The sequence below is a fragment of the Aptenodytes forsteri genome, unplaced genomic scaffold, assembly GCF_000699145.1.
Source record: "Aptenodytes forsteri isolate BGI_AS27 unplaced genomic scaffold, ASM69914v1 Scaffold280, whole genome shotgun sequence".
Lineage (NCBI taxonomy): Eukaryota > Metazoa > Chordata > Aves > Sphenisciformes > Spheniscidae > Aptenodytes > Aptenodytes forsteri.
Window position 1 is genome coordinate 578,597 of NW_008796042.1, and position 22,255 is coordinate 600,851.

Below are 22,255 nucleotides of genomic sequence, written 5' to 3' on the forward strand. Positions count from 1 at the left end.
AACTCTCACCAAAATAAGATATGGGAGCAGCAGAATTCCTAAAAGAGAACTGAGAGGATAAAAATTCAGTTTTTAAGCAACTTCTGAATTAAAGTACAAAAATGCAATGAAAATTATTGAGTATGAACACACCAAGGCTTCTGCTGAGAGGTGAGCACATGCATAAGAGTTGCTAGTTCAGGGGCCTGATAAACACTTGAAGAGACTTGTAATTCAGCATTTTTAAAGAGTGAATATTTTCTAAACACTGCTGGGTTTTGTCCACTGGTAGTAGAGATTTGTTAGAAGTGAATTCCCACATAGACCATGTAAATCACTGTTGACATATTTAGGACAAAATAAGGAGAAAAGGCAGAGCAAACAACATATTTCCTGAGGTTAGCGTTAATTATATTCACAGAGAATTGAGGGGGGTTTTGTACCCTATTTGAACTACAAAAACATCCTTACCAGGAATACAGTTTCTTCAGGGGAATATTTTCCTAGTCCTTGATACACAATGAAACTAAGCCCAACACAGAACTGCACTGAACAACAAGGCATATAGGTACAACCAGGTATCTTGGATAACAAGTCATCTTTTGTCAGTGCAACTGAAAAATCAGAGAATGCAGGATTCTTCCTTGAAAACAAGACATCTCCACATCAAAGTTTTCTATGTAAATTTATATTTAAAAAAAAAAAAAATAGCGAGATGAGGATGCTTTTCTCCACTAATAATAAAACTAAAAGCAGGAGGGCTACAGAAGGCTCCATTGCATGCCTGGCTTTCCTGGAGCAATGCTATCATCAGTTCCCCATTGCTAAGGATTTGGCTAGCTAGCTTGCACACGAACTAAAATATGCAGCAACGTTTACAGAAAGCATTTGAACATTCCAGTGTTTTTTATCTCATTTGCCATTTACATCATACTAAGAATTCCACAAACTTTACTGCTTTTTGGGAATAAAATATATTGCCAAGCCAACCTTATACATGCATATACAGTCCTGTTCTCCAGAAACTCAGTCATGGTAGCGAACAGGTGCAGTTGCTGTTTTTTTCTTTTTCTCTTTTTCTTTTTTTAAATAGTAGTGAGTTAAGTTTTATCATAGCCTTCCAAAAAAAAAAAAGTATCTGGTGGAGAATGCTCATCAGCTTAATCAACTTAGGCATATTAAGATGCCTGCAAGTATTTCTGTAATGAAAACGGGAAATTCTCACACTGGGATACACCTGCTTTCTACACATAGATCATGTGTTTCAAGCATTGAGGCAAAAATTAGCAGTAAAGCAAACATTTTGTGCTCAGATTTATCAGAAGCAAATAATAATTGGAAGCTTTATCCACTATTAGAAACATTGATGCCTTTAAGTAGTAAATCCCCAGACATATAACATTGTTTCAATTATTTTAAACTTCTTTTTTTTATTGACTCTAAACATGTGATAACTTGGAGTCCATTCAAAGACTGTTTAACCTCCAACAATTCTACCTTCTTCCTAAAAGTATTATTAAAAACTAAGCCCAATGAGTAACTAAAGGCAAATTTTTCATGGCAAGAAACAGACATTCCTTTTCTTCTGCAAGTTAAACTCAGAGATCTAATCTGTCATTTCATAAATGTTTCCAGATACTCCAAAGGCTTTCCCTTTCAAAGTAGCATCTGCATACCAAAGAATTTTCATGGTGTCTCTTAAAAAATTCAGTACAAGCACGATATGAATGATGGAACTTTTCTGGAATGTGCTACAAAGCCTTTGTGGTTGAAGACAACTGCTGAACCAGTAACAAATGTATTTTTACTTTACTTATGAACATAAAAAGCCCACAAAACACACAGAACCTGGTCTACCATTACGGAATTTGAAGGGAATTTAACCACCACCTTTACTGGAGAAACAGGGCCTTAAGCTGTATTGCTGCAGTAATCTCCAGGTTCCTTGCTTTGATGAGAAGAACTAAGTACAAAAGCAACCTGACTCAACTATGGCCAAAAGCTTACGTGGACCTTATTAACACCATTAAAATTAGTTTTAAACTAATCCACTGGATTATCAAAAGCATATTTCAATATTTCCTACCAAATTGTAATAGCCTTGTCGTCTTCCACAGGACACTGCTTAGTTGTCTACACAGTGTCACCTGTGTAGGTGTGAGCCAAAGCTGGCCAGTGTATAAGCACATCTTGAGGAGAGATGAACTTCTGAATTGGAGCCACAGCCAGCAAAAACAAGCAGTTACTGTAAGCTTGCCTAAGACACTGAGCGGTGTGCTTTGAACTGCATAGGTAAGGTCATTATTAGAGCTGTTGGGCATTATTGCTTATTTATTGAATATTCAACATAAATGCTTTGTATGCTTTCCTATTCCTATCATCATCTGTGTATAAAAGAAACAAAAGTGGCAGTATGAGCTTAAAATGGACATTACATACCTGGTACGAATTCAGTCTGACAAAGCTTTGGTAACGCCATGTTTAAAAATCCACCTTGATTTTTGAAACACCATAGAGCTTTCCAGCTTAACAGACTGTAACACATCCAACTCTGTTTTCCTTGTATGAATTTTTCCTGCCCTCCTTTATGCTTTAATTTACTCGATTCCCCACTTCCCATTTATCTCTGTACTGTGATATTTTCTATCATGTGCTATGACATGCCTCCCAAACGCCAAACTTCTACCGTCTATAGGCAATTCCCGTAACTCAACACATGCTCTCTGCTAAGGGCAAGGAAACAAACAGGCCCTCATTTGACATTTGCTCATCTTCCCAACCTGCATCTACCTCATCAGCTTTCACAAAGAACCTTCATATTGAAATGAGAAAGTATCCAAAGCATCTTCTCCAGTTACTGTGATATTCTGCTCATAGGATTACCAAATGAAATACTCCAAAAGCTTTTAGCCCACAGCTGTAAAACAACAAAAAGCACAGCAGCAGCAGCAAACGGTAGCAGCAGCACAGGACATGCAGTGAGGTAAATACACAATCCATACATTAAACAAAGGCATGTACACAACAGGCAAAAAATAAAGGGCCACATAGAGTAAGACAGCCTCTTACACGTCTGCCTTTGTTAGCTGGAATACAGGAAGGAGAGCGCTTTAACAAAGAAAGGAGGAGAATATGTTACAAAACCGAACAGTGACACATACATCAGCTCAGAATTCGTCACTCTGTATCTCCAGAGGTAGTGTTTAAACACACACAAACATGTTCATTTTTACAAGTATTTTGAAAACAAGCTATTCTGGGGCAACAAGAGGGAAGAAACATCAGAAAAAAGGAACAGTTATTTTAAAGTCTATAGTTTTACACTGGACAATAGCAGTGAAACTGCAGACTACGTTACACTAATAATTTGCAGTTAGCATCTCTGTACTTTGAACAATACGAGTAAAGCAATCTCTTGGCGGCGCAGTATGTCCAGTTTAAAGTATCATTAAGAACCAGAATTATTCTAATCTTAATTATGAATGTGCAGGTAGAGTCAGGGCTCTCACCACACACCACTATGGCTTATTCTGTTTAATAACGAGAATTCAGAACATGATTTATTCTGTGGTTATTTACAAAGTTCAGATTTGTTTAGTCTAACCAAAGCCCATGTGAGGACAGATTGCAGGAGGATTTAAGAAATCTGTTTTTAATTCGTAATGTGTTGATAGGAGAAAAACAGTATTTTCTAGCAAGTGGGGAAAATAATTTTGTCAAGGGAAAATGGGATTCCATTTTATTGTTATTAAATAATCACAAATTCATCTTTAAATAAAACAAGTTGATTGCTTCTAGTAGCTAGTGAGATCCACAAAGATCCACTTGGCAAAAAACCAAACCTCAACACTTCCATTATCAGACACTTCTAGTGAACACAGGAGACTTAACACCTAGACAACACTACTGAGAGACAGCCTGCAACACACAGGAGAAACAGCGGCAAGGATTTAGAAATTAGTATATTAGAGTCACTGGGGGCGACTTCCCCTCCCACCAAAATCGGAAACCAGGGACAGCAAAACCCATTCCTACTCCCCTTTGCGCCCTCCCGTGTGCACAGGAGATACGAGGATCATTTCTGAACACATGGGCTTTCGCAGCTGTGAGGATTTAGGCACCAGTTCTGCCAGCCTGACCAAGTATCTTTTCAAGGAGGGACAGCTGGAACCAACGGTGACTGCTACTCATCTGAATAGTGAGCTACCACTTTTCTTGCTCAGCATCTGCAGGCTACAGAGGCAGCAGGACATCTATTTTTACTTCTCTCCAGTAGAAATTGCAAAACTACCGTTTTCCTCATTGAAAAAATTAGAATTAACTCCAGTCATTCACAGAGTGCTATAAACAATTACGTTGTTTGGATGGCAGACACACAGGAGGTACCCGCCCTAGTAAACTCCAAACGTCATCGGTGGGCCAAACTCAGTGCTGCTTACACATCTATGTTAAACAGACTTCAGAGATCTTGCAGAGAGTGCTATGTAACTGCAACTGCCTATTATTTTACACTCTCTCTGTCATTTCTTAATGAAGCACAGAGGGTGAAGAAACAATATGGGCCATCAGTAATATTTACTTTGGGTTCTTGATTGCAGGAGAGGCTTTCCTGAAACCCATGCAATATTGCAGCACTGCAAGAGTCTGACCTGAGGACTTCTAATTCTTCCTTGGTCTTAATATAAAGAACCCACACGCTTCTCAGGTTTGATTGAGCACAGATTAATTCTTCTTGGGATGCTGCAAGAAACACTGCACTTCAAGGTAACTACTGTCAAAAAGAGACATTGGAAAGGGAATGGGAGGTCACATCCAGTGGGGAGCCATTTATAATACCCTTATTTTCATTTAAGTCTGCTTAATACATAGATATTGAACCAACTCAATGAGCTAAAACATAAATAACCATTCATTTTGATAATTCAGAGGCTATATATTATGAATCTCTCTATGAATTAATCAAGTAATTGTCCAGTAAACGAAAGATGCAGAACTGACTTTAAGCACAACTTAATTATACCACCTTTCACCTACTAACGCGGACATCAGCTTTATTTCTCTTTCTAATAAAGACAGGTAGCTCAACAAGTCTTGTATTTGTCTGCAAGATACTCTTCCCATCTTTGAACAGTCAACTCTCTTCTTCTGCAGTTTTGCCAGATGAGAAAGAACTCTGCCTCGGTGTTAGACACGTTAGCCCCTGGCCAGTCCAGTCCAGAAATGTACTCTTGCCCAATGCAACTGAGAAAAAAACGCTCCCGTTCCACTCAGATTGAAGATGTAACAGGGGAAGTTTGATTCTGCGTGTAATAAGTCATCCACATGCAACAATATACACATTAATACCTGGAGTTTTACCTAAGACTAAAAGATGGGTATCTGGAAAGATTTGATCTGGGTAGACCAATCAAGAAGAATGTCTGAAAGGATGTACACCAACAGTTGAAAACTATTCACTTGCATAGATTAAAAAATGTGATTTTGTCAAAATGCTTGTGAAAAAAATATGCTGCCTTCTTTAAAAAGAAAAAACAACCAACAATAAATACAGAATAAAGTACCAATGTCCTTCAAAACTAACTAGATAGCAACCATGAAAACTTTCTTAAGTTTCCCCTTGCAAAATAGAATATTATCAGCTATGCTGCCACATATGTACTTTATTTCTCTTTTAACAGGTTTTAGGAGAGAGTATTAGATATTTTTAAAGGTAATGTTCTATGAAAGAACCTGCTGATACAAACTAAGTGTTCCTAATACTCAGGCAAGATAGAGAACACTTCTTTAATCCAGATAAAGGATATAAATATTATTCATTTATTGTAGATTTAACATGACAGGAAACTGTACTCTTGGTTTTTTTGTGTAAGAAAATTCCAACGATATCAGCAAGACAAAATTTTCTATATGCTATACAAAAATGCAGGCAAATACCTTCTACTACGGTACCACAGACGTACCTTCACATTTTGTCTAAGGTATATACCTGATTTACAGAAAAAAAGCATCTAGAAGAAAAGCTGTAGATTTAACAGGAAACTGTACTCTTGGTTTTTTTGTGTAAGAAAATTCCAACGATATCAGCAAGACAAAATTTTCTATATGCTATACAAAAATGCAGGCAAATACCTTCTACTACGGTACCACAGACGTACCTTCACATTTTGTCTAAGGTATATACCTGATTTACAGAAAAAAAGCATCTAGAAGAAAAGCATTCTTTCAGAGTTTGTGAAAGGAAATGCAATTGGTAGAATAGGCCCATATACTATATCCTCTTTGTTACAGCCCTCACAGCAGACATTTCTAGAATACATTTCTAGAATAAAATTAATTATATCACATTTTAATGCAAATAGGATTGTACTATTTTAAATACCGATGTATAAATACGTATGTGTATACACATATATACAAGCAGACACAGACGTACACACACAATATACCTACAGAGTTGTAATGCATGGTTCTCTACCATGGATGCATAGGGTATATACTTTGATTTTAAAAAGATTATTATTATTTACTTTTATGTGCCTACTACTTCAGTCTGGAAGAAATATAATGCAGTCAATTTTCAGCTTTTAACTCAATTCCCTTAGTACGCAATTAACTAGGGTAAATATTTAAACACTGCCCTGACAGAAAACTAGCATCTCAAATGGCAATAAAAAGTAGTCAGTTCACTTCAGTTATAACGAAAATTACTTCTTATAATACAGGCTAAAAAAGAGACAACATTTTATCTGAGCAAACAGAAATTAACTGTATGCAAGGAAAACAATTTTCACTGAAGTGATCAGAAAACTTTTGGAAACAGCTAATGATAAAGTAATAATATGAAGCAATAGAACTAAATGAAATAAATGTGCCAGTAATTTTTGAAACATTTTCCACAGGCCATATCAGTAGATAAGGCCCCAAAGCACCTTCTCCCCATTAGAAAAACTGTTTGCAATTAAGAATTCTTCACCTGCACCTAAAGAAAAACATTTACTTTAGAAATGAACATCTATCTATATATATAAATAGGTTTAAGTATGCTATTATAGAAATATTCTGTTCTCCACTGCACTTGCAGATTTTTTAAGTTGACTGCACTGATGTTTGAATATTCCAAATCAATCAGATGATCTCTGTTACTGAGGGATTTACTGGTTTGAAAGTCAAAGACTTACATCATCCATAAAATCAATCAATGAGGATGAAGAGGAGGAAAAGGAATCCTATTTTAATGAAAATAGCAGTGAAAAACAGAGAGAGAGAGAGAGAGAGAGGAGAGAGAGAGAGAGAGATGGATGAAGAAAACTGTTCAGTATAAATAAAAGTGCAAAACCAAAGAACTGTAAATAAGTAGTGCCAGTAACAGTTACCTCAGTAAGTTTTCATTAATTGCCTTTCACAGACAATTAATCAATAAACTTCCTGTATAAAACCCAATGTTCTTCCAGTATTCACTCAATAAAATAATATTCCTACGCTCCAACAGGATTTTTATATTGAAAGTAACTTGTAAGATAAATAATTAAAAAGCAAATTTAAAAATTGTATTAATTGTGAGGACTTCAAGAGAGAACAATGAATTAATGAATACACAATGAAAAGAAAGTAAATTTTGGAACATCAATAACATCACGGATTATGCTCTTTCATAGCTAAATGTGATGACCTTGTACACCCATCAGAAAAAAAAAACAGGGGCAAATTTGACACCAATGTGTAACTGTAAAGGTGGTGCCTTGTCCCCTCTGAATTCAGTTTGACCAATATTTCACCCCAGCTGTTCTTTTAAAAGAAAAATGATGCATTGCTTACTGTTGATTAAAAAAAGAAGATATGAAATTTATAGTATCATTTCAATTTTTTTCTTCCAGGTTTTCTACCTAAACCGGTCTTTTGTCTAAAAGTGACAAAGGAATTAAACAGATTTATTTTTTCAGTATATAGGATCTGGGGAGAAGAGATGAATAGTAATTATCTGGATTTTACAGATCTGTGTAAAATGAACAGAAGATGAAAACAACCTAATAAATATACAGTACCAATGACTTCATGGAATACATTCAAGGATTATTTATGTATTTTCTCTCATTTTTACCAAACCAGTATCCGCATTATTTAGCATTTTTCTGAATACAATGACAGGCCATTTGAACAACTACATTTTTCATGTTCACTACAAAATCAGGAAAATTTCTGCATTCAAGGTTTGAGAGAGAATTCACTATGATTACTAGTGTTCAAGAGAAGAGAGCCAGCACCATAAATGACAAACAATTCTCACATATTATTATACACAAATATAAACGGGGCAATATGATTAAAATACAGTAGCAAACTCTCAGCAAATATGCATATAACCTGCACATAACAGCAGTAGTCGCACTGACTAACAGAGAGTTAGAAAATCTGTACACTTACTTCAAATTGATCCAGAGCAGAGGTAGGCGCATTCAAAAATGCCAAGAAAGAATTCTGTGAGTCTTGGTGCTTTACACCTAGAAAACAGCAGCAGGTTTTTAAGCTACAGAAAAATGACCTTTTCATGGAGGACCTTTGCCTTGCTGAATCAGGGTTTGAGTATCCACCTGAATCACCTACATTTTTTGAAATGAGTTGTCACATTTGGTTTGTTTTCCAGAGTAAAAGATTTTTTTAATAGACATATACCCACTAAGCAAGCAGCATATGTTTAATTAACCTTTTCCAAGCTAGGATGTGCGTGGTGTGAATTCAACATGAAAACACACTCTATGTACGTGCCTATTATGCAGAAGGCGCAAGTTTCTAACGTGTCTGTTTGCAACATGCGCTGCATGACATACAGGCATGCACGCTAACGCAGCAGTTGCCATCCCTGCTCTAGTCACACGCTGGGTAGACTATCGTGACAAGACAGCCTTAGCAAACGGTGAGGTTCCACAAAAAATGTACAGAACAGGCTGTTTGAGGAACACGCTGCATTTCCAAACAATACGAGTTCCTTGACCCATGCTCCATGCCTGTCTGCCACCTCTCACTTTTGAACGTCCACGAGTAATACAATCCTGGGTAAAGCTTCAAACGTCTCTGTCACGCTACACCATTTACATGGTTTTCAGCCATCCTCCAGAGCCACAGAGGCTGGCACATCTTGACTGTTATTTTAACTTGCTTCAACTGATACATTTTTTTCTTCTTCTTCTTTTCTTTGGGGAATAATTCAAGCTGCTGTGTGGGTGTTTATAAATCACAGGTGTGTAAAAACTCTAGCTTCCTGAACACTGTAAGTACATTATATACACATACACTTATTATGACCAGAGCCTGCAGGACTCTGTGCATCTCAAAAGACTGATGCTATTAGAAGTCACTTACTTCTTTTAAAAAATGTCAGTGTCTTGCTCTAACTGGCCATATCACCCTGTTTGCTCTAAATATAACCCACAATGAACAAAGAAGGTAAAAGAACCCTTTCCTCTTCAAAATATAAATACGCTGAAACCCCAGTAAGACTAAAAACAATTCTCAAATTACCTGCTACTTTACAGAACCATTTTTAGTAATCTTTTTCCCCACCCTCCTCAGTTTCTGGGACACGTTTATAAAGAGCAAAGAATTCAAGTGCTAATCTAAGTAATTTCTTCCTAGAAATCAATTTCCACACACAGGAAGTTACTCTACCACTGTACATTGACTTTGAATCCTCTATACAGTTCATGATTCAAGCATCAATATATTTCTTCCTATAAGAGAAAACCAAGTCCAAAGATAATAAGGATTTTGGATTAAGGTGTATTTCTATCAAAATATTTGAATAGTTGCAGTAGAATCTTATTAATTTACTTCTGGCAAAAAGCATAATAACTAACTTTTCCTCGAATAGTTTGTTGTTTGTTTGTTTTTTTTTTTTTTAAAGAAAAGAGTAAATGTCAATCCCTATTTTCACAAAAACAATAAAGTTTTAAACACTGGAAAAAATACAGGGTAAAATATTAATTATAAATTCTTAACAAATTGTTTAATGCAAAGGAAGATTTCAGAAGCCAAGTAACCACACATAATATTTAAGACAGCTCAAGAATCTGTAAGTGAAAGCTAAACATGACAAAGCATTATTGTCTCCAGGGATATGCTATCAAGAGTTCCTCTCCGAGCACTTGGAAGAAGCAGAATCCTGGCATCAGTGCTAAGCATCAAGATGAACAAGTATCAATTCCCTAAGCCTTATTTGCTAGTCAGCACCAGTCATTTTTTAGTGTTCTGTATAGGTTTGTATTATTTTTACCAGTCAACCAGCACTTGGAGGCCTATATATAGGAGATAAATGTTAACTACAATACAATACTGATTGACATGCTGTTAGGTTGCAAAGGCTGAACAATATTTGACATCCTATGCAGCAATTGTTGCCAGGGTTTTGAAACTCTGGGGTTCAAACAGTTCCCTACAGAAAATCTGGTAATTCCATTTGGTCTGAAAAATCACTTCTTCCCACGTGACTCAGAAGATACAAATATTAGAGCTATTACGGGAACTGCAAAGAATCAGCCAAATCATTAATCGTATCTCAATGAAAATTTTTTTCATTTCAGAATTACCTAAAAATCTCTTCTCCCAGCAACAATGTGAAATACTGTTAGACAGATGCACTAGAAATCCCAGAACATACTCTTAATATCACAGCAAAGCAAACGTGACCACACTGCTCACTACGTGGTTACAAAGTCAATCAACGAAGTCATCCCAGAAACAAATGAATGCTATGAATGCCTCTGCAGTTGTTTACTCTCTGTGTAGACAGGGCCAAAACATTCATAGATTAAGAACACTATGATCAGTATTGAAGTCTAAATATCTTCACCCATCATAAAGGGGAAAAAATTACAAATATATCTATAAGTCTAACAGTTTTCCGGCAGTAAATCACCATATATATGCCAAATAAAAATAACGCAGTTCCAACTCAAATAATACCTTACTGGTTCAAGTATATCAACAAAACTGAAGTGTATTACAAGCATGTATTAGAAGTGCAAATGCAACTGCTGTGGGTACATCTTAACATGCAATTGTTGTGCTCACATTTTGTATGCCAAAGTCTGTTGGTATCATATTTTAGTTGCAAGGTGACACTTAATTGATAAGATGTACCCACCAATGTGAAACATGTTATTTACTTGGATATCGGTTGCCATACCCTTTTCTGATCTAAGCTCTTCTGTCTCCTTTTTCAGCCTTTCAATATCTGTCAACAGTTCCATGTTCTTCTTCTCAGATTCTTGCAATTTACTTCAAAAGAATACAAACAAAAAACCTATGTAAATATTGAGAATCCATGATACAAGTCACATTTTTTGTCCATCTTTGCATGCTATTTAAAACTTAATGCCCAGCAAGCTTCATGATGTCATCAAATGCCAGCATGAATTCAGAAATCTATTGGGACCTGTTTAGTATGGTATCTTAAAAAAAAAACAGAACAAGCAATTAGTTGCCCCTGTTTACCTGTTAAATAGGCTTGTGTTTCTAATTTATGAGTAATTGTGTGAGCTTTTATCCCATGAATGAGAAAAAAAGACCATATGTATTTTTATGCTTTAAAATTGGGGGGTTTTTTATTTGTTAATTCACAGCACCTGGGATACTAACAGATTATGTTGAACTATTTTTCTTCTCAGTTACTTTACAGTTAGTTGTTTCAGTGCTTTCCGATTCACAGCTGATAGGTAACACTACTATGCATTTCTACCACACTTCTCGTCCTTGCCTATCAAAGCAAACACTGGTTCTCCTCCTCTTAGAGGATCTACAAATGCTGCCTATCATCATGTTACCTGGCCTGAAAAACACCCAAGTCAGGTGGACAAGGTATTCCCACTTTACAGATAACATACTTGAATCTCAGCTCTGTCCAACTGCTTTCCTAAAGCTGCAAAACAAGTCAGTGCCCTGAGCTAGACTGAAGCTGGAGACCTAGAAATAGAATGTCTTCCTACTAATCCCCTGCTTCAGACATTCACCCAACTCAGAATAAATTTTGTAATTTGTGGGACGGGGGGGATGGGGAGAGAGGTCTGAGGAAGGAATAAAAGAATTCATAATCTTCCATAAGCACATCTTATTACTGTGCAAATCAGTGTGCAATGATAGGTTTTCGTCAGCTAACCCAATGCAACTATCAGTAGAATGGAAAAGAGTATGTTCTAAGATACAAACCCAAACTCTGCTTGCACTTGAACTTGTTATCACAACTAGGAGAGATTCCATTCTTAAAGAGAAAGTGTCCCCTCTGAAAGTCTTCAAGATTTCAAATTTTCCCAGTAAGTGTTCAGCTGCTTACACAATGAGGAGAGGTCTTTTTTTCACATTTGGATATAAGAAACTGGCATATGATTCATTATCAGATTTTGACAGACAAGATAGTTAAAATCATGACTTGATGACACTCCCTGGGAGGTGTCAAAGTAAATTTCCATCAGAACAATTCAGTCTTACCACTCTGTAGAGATACAGGAAGCTTTGACTTTATTCAACTCATCTTGAATAGCCTGTTTGGCTCGGATTTCAGCATCAAGAGCAGACTGTAGTTCCAACCTTGCAGACATATCCAGTTTTGCAAAGCGGCGCATCTTCCAGGGCATGTCCTAGTAAAGAATAAAAAAGGGAGAAGAAAAAGTAAGAGGAAAGAAGGCAGAAAATGAGGAATGTAACTAACTTCTACAATTACGCTTCTCAGTCTATTATGTTCTTAACATGAATTCATTAACTCCAAAGTAATCTAAAATTAAAAAAATAAGAGAGTACTCTTATTAGTATTATTATTTTTAAACTCAAGTACTAAATAGGCAAGATGAACGTCTTACACTGTCATGATCTCAAAAGCAAAGAGATTTTGTGAATTCAAGTTTTGATGTGCCTCAATTCAAGTGACAGCTATGAAGGACTTTCACATTTCAAAAGTGAAAGATTTTGAGGCTTTCATGACCCAAAGTATAGATTTCCTTCAACGAATTCATGTATGATCATAAAATAGCTACTTGAACAATGTAATAGATAAAATCACATTATAAAGATATTGGTGTTTAATTAATTGATAAACAATAAATTTGCTATTCAGTTATTCAGAAGGGAATCTCTAGGAAAGTTTACTTTTTGACTAACACAGGCTCTACAGACAGGTTATTACTGCAGCTGAAACTATCAAATTAGTGTTTTTTCAAACAAACAAAAAAATCTGACATATGGAAGTAGAATCTTACTGTAGCTCTTGCACCCAAACTGGAGTTCCTCAGGGCCTCTAGTTCTTCTGTCATTTTAGAGGCCAAGGCTTGAAGATAACCTCGAGCATCTTTTTCATCACTTACCCTAAACAATTACATTAGAAGAAAAAGGTGTTTTAACCAAAGAAGCTAAAGAAAAAAAAACAAAGGTCCCTTTAACAAAATAGCAATCAGAAACAGAAAAAAGCAGAATAAAAAACAAAAATCATAAAACATAAGGAAACAAAAAACCCCACAATACAGAAGACCACACAGAACCGAACCTTTGCTGCTTTGTAGAGTTCCAGTAAACAATATGCATCACTAAGACAAGGAATAAAGATTGAAGAACTACATATTTAAGTAAGTCATATATGTCTCAGTATAAATGTCAGCTACCTGAAATTGAGACTGTGGGAAAGAAACCTTTCAGAATTCAACCTATTTTTAGGGAATGAATTAAGACAAAATTTATAACCAATAATTAACAAATCAACCACCCACATAACATTGGAACTAGTGGTTGACTTTACTGTATCAATTGACTATCAGAACTAGTAGTTAGAATCAAACAGTGATGTTATTTCAAGAAATGCTAATTAAATAGGGAGAGTCTAATTCTAATGTTATTAAACAGCAAAAGCCAGAAGAGGCTCTTCTCATTTCCCCAACCTTTCTTTCTATCAAGACATGTTTTCCGGGTGTAAACACATCAAGGAGGAGACATGTCTGTTTTTCAGATTCTTTGATCATCAGTCACGAAGAAAAAAAACCTTTGTGATTAATTACAGCAGAAGGTTCTTTCTTCACTTTGCCTCAGGTATTAACATAGAAAAGAAAGTTGCTAAAAAAATCAGCTCACTGAAACTAAGTAGCTTATGAAAAACCTAAAACAGGGGAGTGGAGAAAAAGGAAAAAAAAACCCAACATTGTCTTTCACCTCACATGCCTGGCTCTGAACATACTCATCTTGCCCACAGAAGAACAAACTCAGTTCTGCAGCACCAGGGCATACCCAAGTCTCTGAGCCAGTCTCGGAGACCCGCAGTCTAACACCACAGCTTGATCACAGTTAGATCTATCAACACTAACCACAGAAATGTTTAGCATGTGCTCTAAGTAATGATCCTCAAATAGTTTTAAATAACTTTTAGGAAAGTGGGAAAATATTTTTTCTACTTCATGGAAATTAACTTATTCTTGCCTCCTGACCATTCCTTAGTAACTGTAATCCTGAGTATGTTGGACTGGAGATGAGAGTTCTCCAGGTGGTTGAATTTGTCTCAGTGACCTCTCTGCAGAAAGGGATTCCCCCTCCGTGCCTACAAAGCAATGTAAGTTTCTCTGGTTGGTACTATGGGGTTCATACACACAGTGAATATGGAAAAGGTGCTACTTGCAAGCTTACCATTAATGAATAAAAATAATATAATGTTTCAACAAAGACTTACAGATAGTCATCAGGAGGCAAGAAAGACAGAGAGCACATACTCTGAACTGCTACAGGCAAGGGAGGAACAGAGGAGCTTTCCCGTAGCAGCCTTAGGGCAAGATCACAATGCAAAAGCTATGGGCTAAACATCTACAGGTTGCAGTGACTTCTGGGCGTGCAGTTTAAGATTTACATAAAGATTGCTTTAATACAGAGGAACCTAATGCAAAAATAGTGACCGTTTGCCACAAAATTCCCACCCAGCATGAAAAAGTAAGCACTTATTCATGCTCTGGGTTTTATCTTCTTTGTCTCCTGCCTACAATTTAGTTGAAGAGGTGGGAAGAAGCCTAGGAAAAAAAACCAAAACAAAACACATGCCCTGACTCTATTAAAAGTCAGTGAGAGTTTTGATATTAATGAGTCAGTATTTTTCCCAAAGTATACCAGAACTCAATGGAAGCAGCATGCCAACTTTTTTTTTTCCATGACATTCTGGATGAAACACATTTTGACAACTAGACACAGATAATCTTGGCCTGTACAAACCACTTAGGGTAGAAGAGCGGGCAAAAGATGTGAGAAGTATTATAAGATGCTTTTGGGGGAGGTGGGAGGGTGCATAATGAAATGCATAGTAAAAAGAAAAGAGTGTAAGTAGGAATAAAGAGAGTGTGAGGTTCTCAAGGTGAGAAAGTAAGTTTTCCTGATGTAGAAGGGGGGAAAAGAAATTTAGAAATCAGCGTTTGATCGTCTCTATTTTTAATGACATGTAAAATCTTTGCAGAAAAAAAAGGGACAATGTCAGATTAAAAATAAAATTGAATTGGTGCCTTATTTTTTAACTTTTCTAATTAAAGAGGAAAAACTTTAAACATCCAATTTCTTTGTCTATATTTATCATGCTATATAGATCCTTCCTCATGGAAGGTGAGAAGACATTTCAGTTATTTGGTTTATGATGCACAGAACCTTCAGGCTCTAAATTCTGAAAAGCTGCACATGCAATAACCTCAGAGAGATGTTCCACAGACCATGTAGAAATCTAGAAAATGAAAATATACATATAAAGTCAATTTCTGCAAAAATCTATCCTGAGTAAGACAGCAAATACAAGCAGTACAATTTAGAGCTGAGATACAGTTTTGTTGTCCACTAGATGGCAACATCCTCTCGATAATGAGACACATTGATTAAACCCAAGAGTTCTTGCAGTTTTTTGATTTGTTACTATTTTGCTGGGGTTTTTTTGTTTGGTTGGCTTCTTTTTAGAAGATAAAGCAAGAATGGTAAAGTTAATCTTACTAATATTTCTCTCCTTGCCACCCCTCCCTGTCTTGCAGAGAGCCCTAACAAGCACAGCAGAAGACCTAAGGAAGAAAAGTTCTTTAGGTTCCACCCAGAGTAATTTCTTTCTTTACTGAAAACTTAGATTAGATGAACTGTTCTGTTTTCATATATAAGTGCCCTTGCAAGCTTAGTTCGTTAACTACAGAACAGCGATATAGTACAAATTCCTCTAAAATTTAATTTCACTTTTTAGTTGGAGCCCACATCGTGACAACCTTCAAATAACCATTGACCAATATCTAGTATGTTATTGGTCAGGCTGCTAAGAACCTCAGTCTCTTCCAGGTCTCTCTATCTGGGATACTTTACAATACAAAATGGACCCAGAGGACTGAAGATTTTTTGCTGAACAGGAGCAGTCTTGAAGCCCTGGGATCTTACACCAAGCTGCATCTTACCCGATTTTAAAACCCCAAGGAAGCCTGTGGGCCATGACTCCCATTTCTCCTGTAGTTTCTCAATGCTTTTAAATTTCTGTCTTCATATCACTATGCTCAAAGCCTCCAACTTAATTATTTTCTTTTTCTCCTGCCCTCTCCAACAAAATGTGTTTTTTAAAACTACTTCTGTAAAAATTTTCAACATTTCACCCTGCTCCCAAACCCTGACATTTCCCCCTGCCCTCCAGACTTTCTATTTTATAGATTAACCTCTGATTATTCTTACCTCAAACAATGCATCTCAGAATTTTTCATGTTTTGAGTTTCTTACAGTTGAATTTGACCAGAATTTTTGCTAAACCTTTTTCACAATTTGTGTGTGCTTTCTTCTCAGTGCAACAAGCTTTCAGAAAAAAACCCAAAACAACAAAAAAAACCCCACAAACAAACTTTGGGGCTTTTTTATGTTTGATTTAATGCAGAAGTGTTTGGGGGTTTTGGGGGGGTTAGCTTTTTGCGGTTTTGTTTTGTTTGTTTTTTAATGAAATCAATAATTAAGATAAAATCAACCATAGCACAGCTGATTGGAAAGATGCCTAGTCAGCAAGGAGAATATTAACTGAATCTTCTGGTAAACAACAGTCACAGCTTCTGGCCAGCTGAATCTAAGCCTAACATCCACTCTATAGGTAAATCAGGTAGGATTTAGCTCATCCCTATAAACATACTCAACAACACAGAATTCTTGATTTGAACTAGTTTTCTACGCTGCCTTTTCAATCAGTGGGGAGAAAAAGAGACTTCTACAGTACTAGTCATGGGATTTATTTTAGTTGCCTACCTTAGGACTTCTAAAACTAGGTTACATGAATCCCTCCCAGAGAGACTAATAAGTTAAGATTCTTGCCAAGTGCTCTGGGAATCACTACCAAGATTTCCATCGACCTCCTTTCTGCAACAGAACAGAAATACTGCACACCATAGCTATTTAAAAGATTCCTTTTTAAAGTGACTGCATTAACCTCCTATGCAATGAATCTCTTTCCCATCTCCCATAGGAAAATTTATAGCTGACTATAAAAGCCCCAATATTTCTTACTCTTGTCAAGGAATGATGAGTGATTTTGCAAATATAAACTTGTCAATATAATAGCTCCATTAAGGCTGAATGATCTGTGAGGGTCTATTGCTACGACATTAGAATTTGCAATGAAAGTTTGATTCAAGTGTTTATATTAAGATTTTGGCTATATTTACGGCATCTTGGGATAATAACAGCAAAAATAAAAAGACTTTTGTACATTTGCCCTAAACAAGATTCAAGAGAGCACAGTAAGAAAGAAGGGAAAGGCTAAAGGGAACATGATAGGCCATTAAAATTACTCACAAGTTATAAAATCTGAAAGAAATAATTTAGAAGGCCCCAATAAGTCGTAAAGAAAGTGACAATATTTACCACCCAGAACGTGGGCTCGAATAGTGGGGCAGATTTCCTGAGAGAGATATCTATTAGATGTCAAAGCACTCAAAGGAGGTAAGGGACTCCTTGGGCTTGTGTTACGTAAAACAGGGTTAGAACAAATCCCTTGAACTACCACAGGCAGCTGAGCAAACTGTTTACAAAACCAGTAATTAATTCCATCTACTGCCTCCTACCCTTCATGAATCATGGTACAAAAAGAAGACGGTAGGCAAAACCCATTTTTAAGAGGTGGAAAGTATGCACCCAAAATACATATTTTAAAGTAATATTATGCGAAAAATCTGTTAGTTTTGAAGTGGGAGCCTACAAACTCTACCCTACTTTGTTAGCTCCAAGGCATTCTGTTGTCATACTGAAGAGGTGGACAGGTATGGATTTAAATTGCATGTTCTTCTGAGGAAAACATAGGCTTGTGACTGATTAAATAAGATTAATTTTCTTCAAAGTTAGGGGTTTTTTTTCTTTTAAAATGTTTATCATTATTATAGATGTTTAAATACTTCATGTAGCACCCCATGTTCCACAGCAAAAAATCCCCAGAGAAGGACCTAATGTCAGTATGCAGTGCTGAATTCTAAGGACAGCAGATGGACATGACCAGATTATCTGGGTAACACATGGAAAATCTAAACATTAATAATTTGAAAAAAAAATGTGAGCCAAGATATGGCCCCACATAGCTGAAAAAAAATTAACATAAGCAGAGAGAAGTATGGAGGGAAAATTGAGATGTGTACAGTGATTAAAAACTGGAATCAAGCCAGATTTTATGATCTCCTTAATGTTTGCTCACAGTACTTCTATTTTTTTTTTCTTTTCACATAATTCTTGAATTTTTAGTTCCATACTTTTTAAAAGACACTATATTATAAGGGATCAGTAAAATGGTATCTTTCATTCAGAAAGTTAGTCTTGCATGTTCCTGATCTTTTTTCGTTAAGTATCTTTAGAGATAACAAAAAACTCAATCCCAAACCTCTTTTACCTCCCAGTGACATCTCTAATACGTGCCAGATGCTTTATCATATACCTGAACCACATCAGTAGTACATCTTAAAATATTAAAACACACTCATAAATTGGAGAAGGGACATTCTTAATGGCTGGTGGTACATTTTTACATAGTGTTAAGTAAAACAATCCACAACTAATTCTGACTTGTCTTTTTCCAGAACTGCCAAGTTTTATGAGTGCTTTCACATGTAAATCTGAAAAACAGGGTTTGGTTACCTTGGTGCATTAAGACAGATAAGCATTACCTTAAAACGATATGGACTATGAAATAACAGACTTGTCTCTCTTGTTACCTTGATTTTTTTCTGCATAAACATTTCTGACTGGCTAGAAATTAACTGTTCATTTAAACAACTTTTATGTATTTTTTTTATTTCTGTGACGCAGGCTGTCTACCACATTCACAGTTATGAGAGACAAGATTTAAAAGGAACACACACAAAGTGGACCCTTTAAATTTTTTAACCCCTGCTACGAATACAATGCCTTGAGACACTATGGACTCCATAACACATAATTTTATGTAACAAACACTGTTTAAAACGCTTCCAGAAACCCAGAGGGCAGCCCTTCTTTCTTGTTACGTATTCACATGGCTATATTCAAAAGCCAAAGTTCTCTGTATTTGGACAACAAAATTTTACTGACATTACAACAATACCAAACTAGGTTTCATTAAAACAAATGTTTCCCATTTTTGCTTTGACACAACAGATCAGATTTTTTCACTAACATGAGATGGAAAAAATGGGAGGGGAGAATGAAGTAGTAAACCAAAAAAAAGATCAGTATATGATGACGAAGTCCTCCCAGAAGTGGATGATCTGTAACAAAAATGTCTGGATGCAAACCATTTTTGTAGATGCTAAACACTGCAATGGAGCATAAAAGGGGAGGGGAGAGAAGCAGGCACAGAGAGGAAAAATAAAGGCCACCTAGATAAAACAATCTTTTTCTCCTAATAGATTCAGCTTGGATTTTTTTCCTTAATTTATTAGAACTGGACAGAAGACTTTAGAAACATAACATCATTATTTAGCAAAAATATTATTAGAAACATCACTTGACTGGCTTTGTGGTAGTCTCAAATGCCCTCCTTGGAAAAAAATCACATAAAAATTGCACTGTATTTGTTTCATTCTGCCACATGCCAAGCAGATGAAGGAAGTTAATGCCGAGACACAAATACTCTCAGCCACTGCTTTTCCCAGGCTCGTTCCCTCTCGGAGGCGTGAGCTCAGCACATGACTCCTTCCAGCATTCTTCCAAAGCCACAAGCCACACCCAATGGCCATGATTCTTCTGCACTTAAAAAAGTTGTATTTGGTAAGATACTTTTACTCTTAAGGAGGAACACAATTTTCCGGATTTGGATATTATTAAATTCTCAAGCAAAAATACAGCAGAATCCCAGGCGGGTGTGAGATTTCACCTAAGCACTTGCAAGTGCCATGTGCAAAGGCAGAAACTCAGTAACAGCCCTACCACATACTGAGGGCATCCTGCAATGACATTAGAGCAGAGTATTCACCATTGGATGATCTCAGTAATTTGGGCCTCCCAGTGGGCCACGGACTCCTTTTTATCAGCCAGGTCTCTCATCTCTTCTTCCAGCTGCCGGTTATTCACACTCAGCCTCTCAAACATGGTGGTGAGCTGAATAAAAATTTAAACAACTTGTTAAAGGTATAAGCTGCTGTGACTCCATCTCTGTGCAGACTCAAAGCACGTGTTCCCCTCTCCCACATTGTGCATATGCTTTAAAAATTGGTACTACCCATCACAATAAACACCATGTTACAATAAAAGCCAGAATCTCTTCTCATGTATGACCTTAGCTGTACTGAAAGGCCATTTTTAAGGACTAGAACTACATTTTTACTCTAAGAAATTAATTAGTTTTCTGAGAATTAGTCTCCAAACACCTCTACAACTCTTAGAAGGTTTCTGCTTTGCACCATATAGGTGTGGAATATTCTATATAGAAAAACCTACATTAAAAGAGCAAAGCAAGGGCACAAAAATTGTTACAGCTCAGATAAAACTGCCGAACATCTCCCTTGTTTAGTAACCATGGAGTATGAAAGGCTTAATAGATACAGGCGCGAGTCAGTCCTGAGATTCTCCAGGTGTCTCGCATTCCCCTATTTTTCATTTTACATACTTGCAGACAGGGAAATTGAAATTAAATGCACATCTGTAAGTACAATATGTTATACCTAGCAATTAACCTCACTTGCATTCACATAGCTGTCATTCATACATGCACATTCTGCAAGACAAAAGCCACAGCTAACCTGAGTTGGTATTGGGACCTAAACCTTCATTATATTAAATAATTATTCAGAAAGTCAAAGTAGAATCAAATCAAATGGACTTTATAGGAAGGCCTGCTTAGGACAATGAATCTCATGTGAAAGGCTTCTTTTAGTACTGAAATATATTAACAAATCAAAATGATGAAAAAAAAATCAGTTTTAAATCTATTCTGCTTTTTACTTCCGAGTACTCCACTCCGCATTTATCATTTAAATGGGCTTATGATTTAAATATGCCTATTTATTAAATGTCATTTGACAAGAAAAATACAAAGAAGGAAGGGGAAGGGGAAGAGAAAAAAGAGACTGAGCAGAAAAACTATCAAAGTGACTAGTCTTCTAGTGCTCTTGGACTAAGCCTACATATAGACATATATAGTATGCATCTTATACTGGTGTGAAAACATACTTTAATTTGAACACTGACATGCAAACATGCTTACTTTGAAGAACACTGTACTTTCATCACATTTTTAGAAAATTTAATGCATTACAAAAAGAATAGACAAGTTTAGCAAGACTTGGCTAATCCACAATGAACTTGAATAACCTGTCAAAATGAACAATAAAGAGATAATCTAAATGCACAGAACATAATTATTCCTCGCTCAACACACTTCAATTAATATGCCTTATCATTTGTATTTTTTTAATATCTCAAAGTAACACTTAATCTCAATGGACAGGAGGGGCTCTGCTATTTCACAGTAATTGACATGCAAATATACTCTAAGTGATCACATCATTAACTATGTATTTTTATAGTTGGGTCATACAATGAAATAATCTTTTTTTTTCCCTTAAGATATTGTCTAAAGTTAATCTTACCAAACTGTAATACCATCTAACTCAATTCCTACACATAAATACACATACCTGCATATATATACATATGTACACACATTCTCAAGTTCAGATACATGTAGATACTCTCTATTCAAATCAATTAATCACCACTTTTTGTGTAATATTAATTTCTGCTATCAATTAAGAGTTAATAATAACCAATACAGCTCTACATTGTCCAATTTGTACATAGCATACAGAGGTTGTAAACT

The 22,255-nt window shown here is 36.1% G+C and overlaps 1 protein-coding gene across 4 annotated transcripts in view; it reads right to left on the reverse strand.

Annotated features, from left to right (window-relative positions):
• CDC42BPA (CDC42 binding protein kinase alpha) overlaps positions 1-22,255 on the reverse strand; it is a 210,663-nt gene that overhangs the window by 36,379 nt on the left and 152,029 nt on the right. For 3 of the 4 annotated variants that reach the window (XM_019473720.1, XM_019473718.1, XM_009285564.2), the window contains exons 17-23: positions 20,411-20,535; positions 13,221-13,326; positions 12,457-12,605; positions 11,159-11,250; positions 8,401-8,477; positions 7,158-7,205; positions 3,049-3,087 (exon numbers count right to left, since the gene is read on the reverse strand). In XM_019473720.1, the coding sequence (XP_019329265.1) occupies positions 3,049-3,087; positions 7,158-7,205; positions 8,401-8,477; positions 11,159-11,250; positions 12,457-12,605; positions 13,221-13,326; positions 20,411-20,535 (636 nt within the window). The remainder of the gene's footprint in view (positions 1-3,048; positions 3,088-7,157; positions 7,206-8,400; positions 8,478-11,158; positions 11,251-12,456; positions 12,606-13,220; positions 13,327-20,410; positions 20,536-22,255) is intronic. The other variant, XM_019473719.1, reaches the window with a different exon arrangement.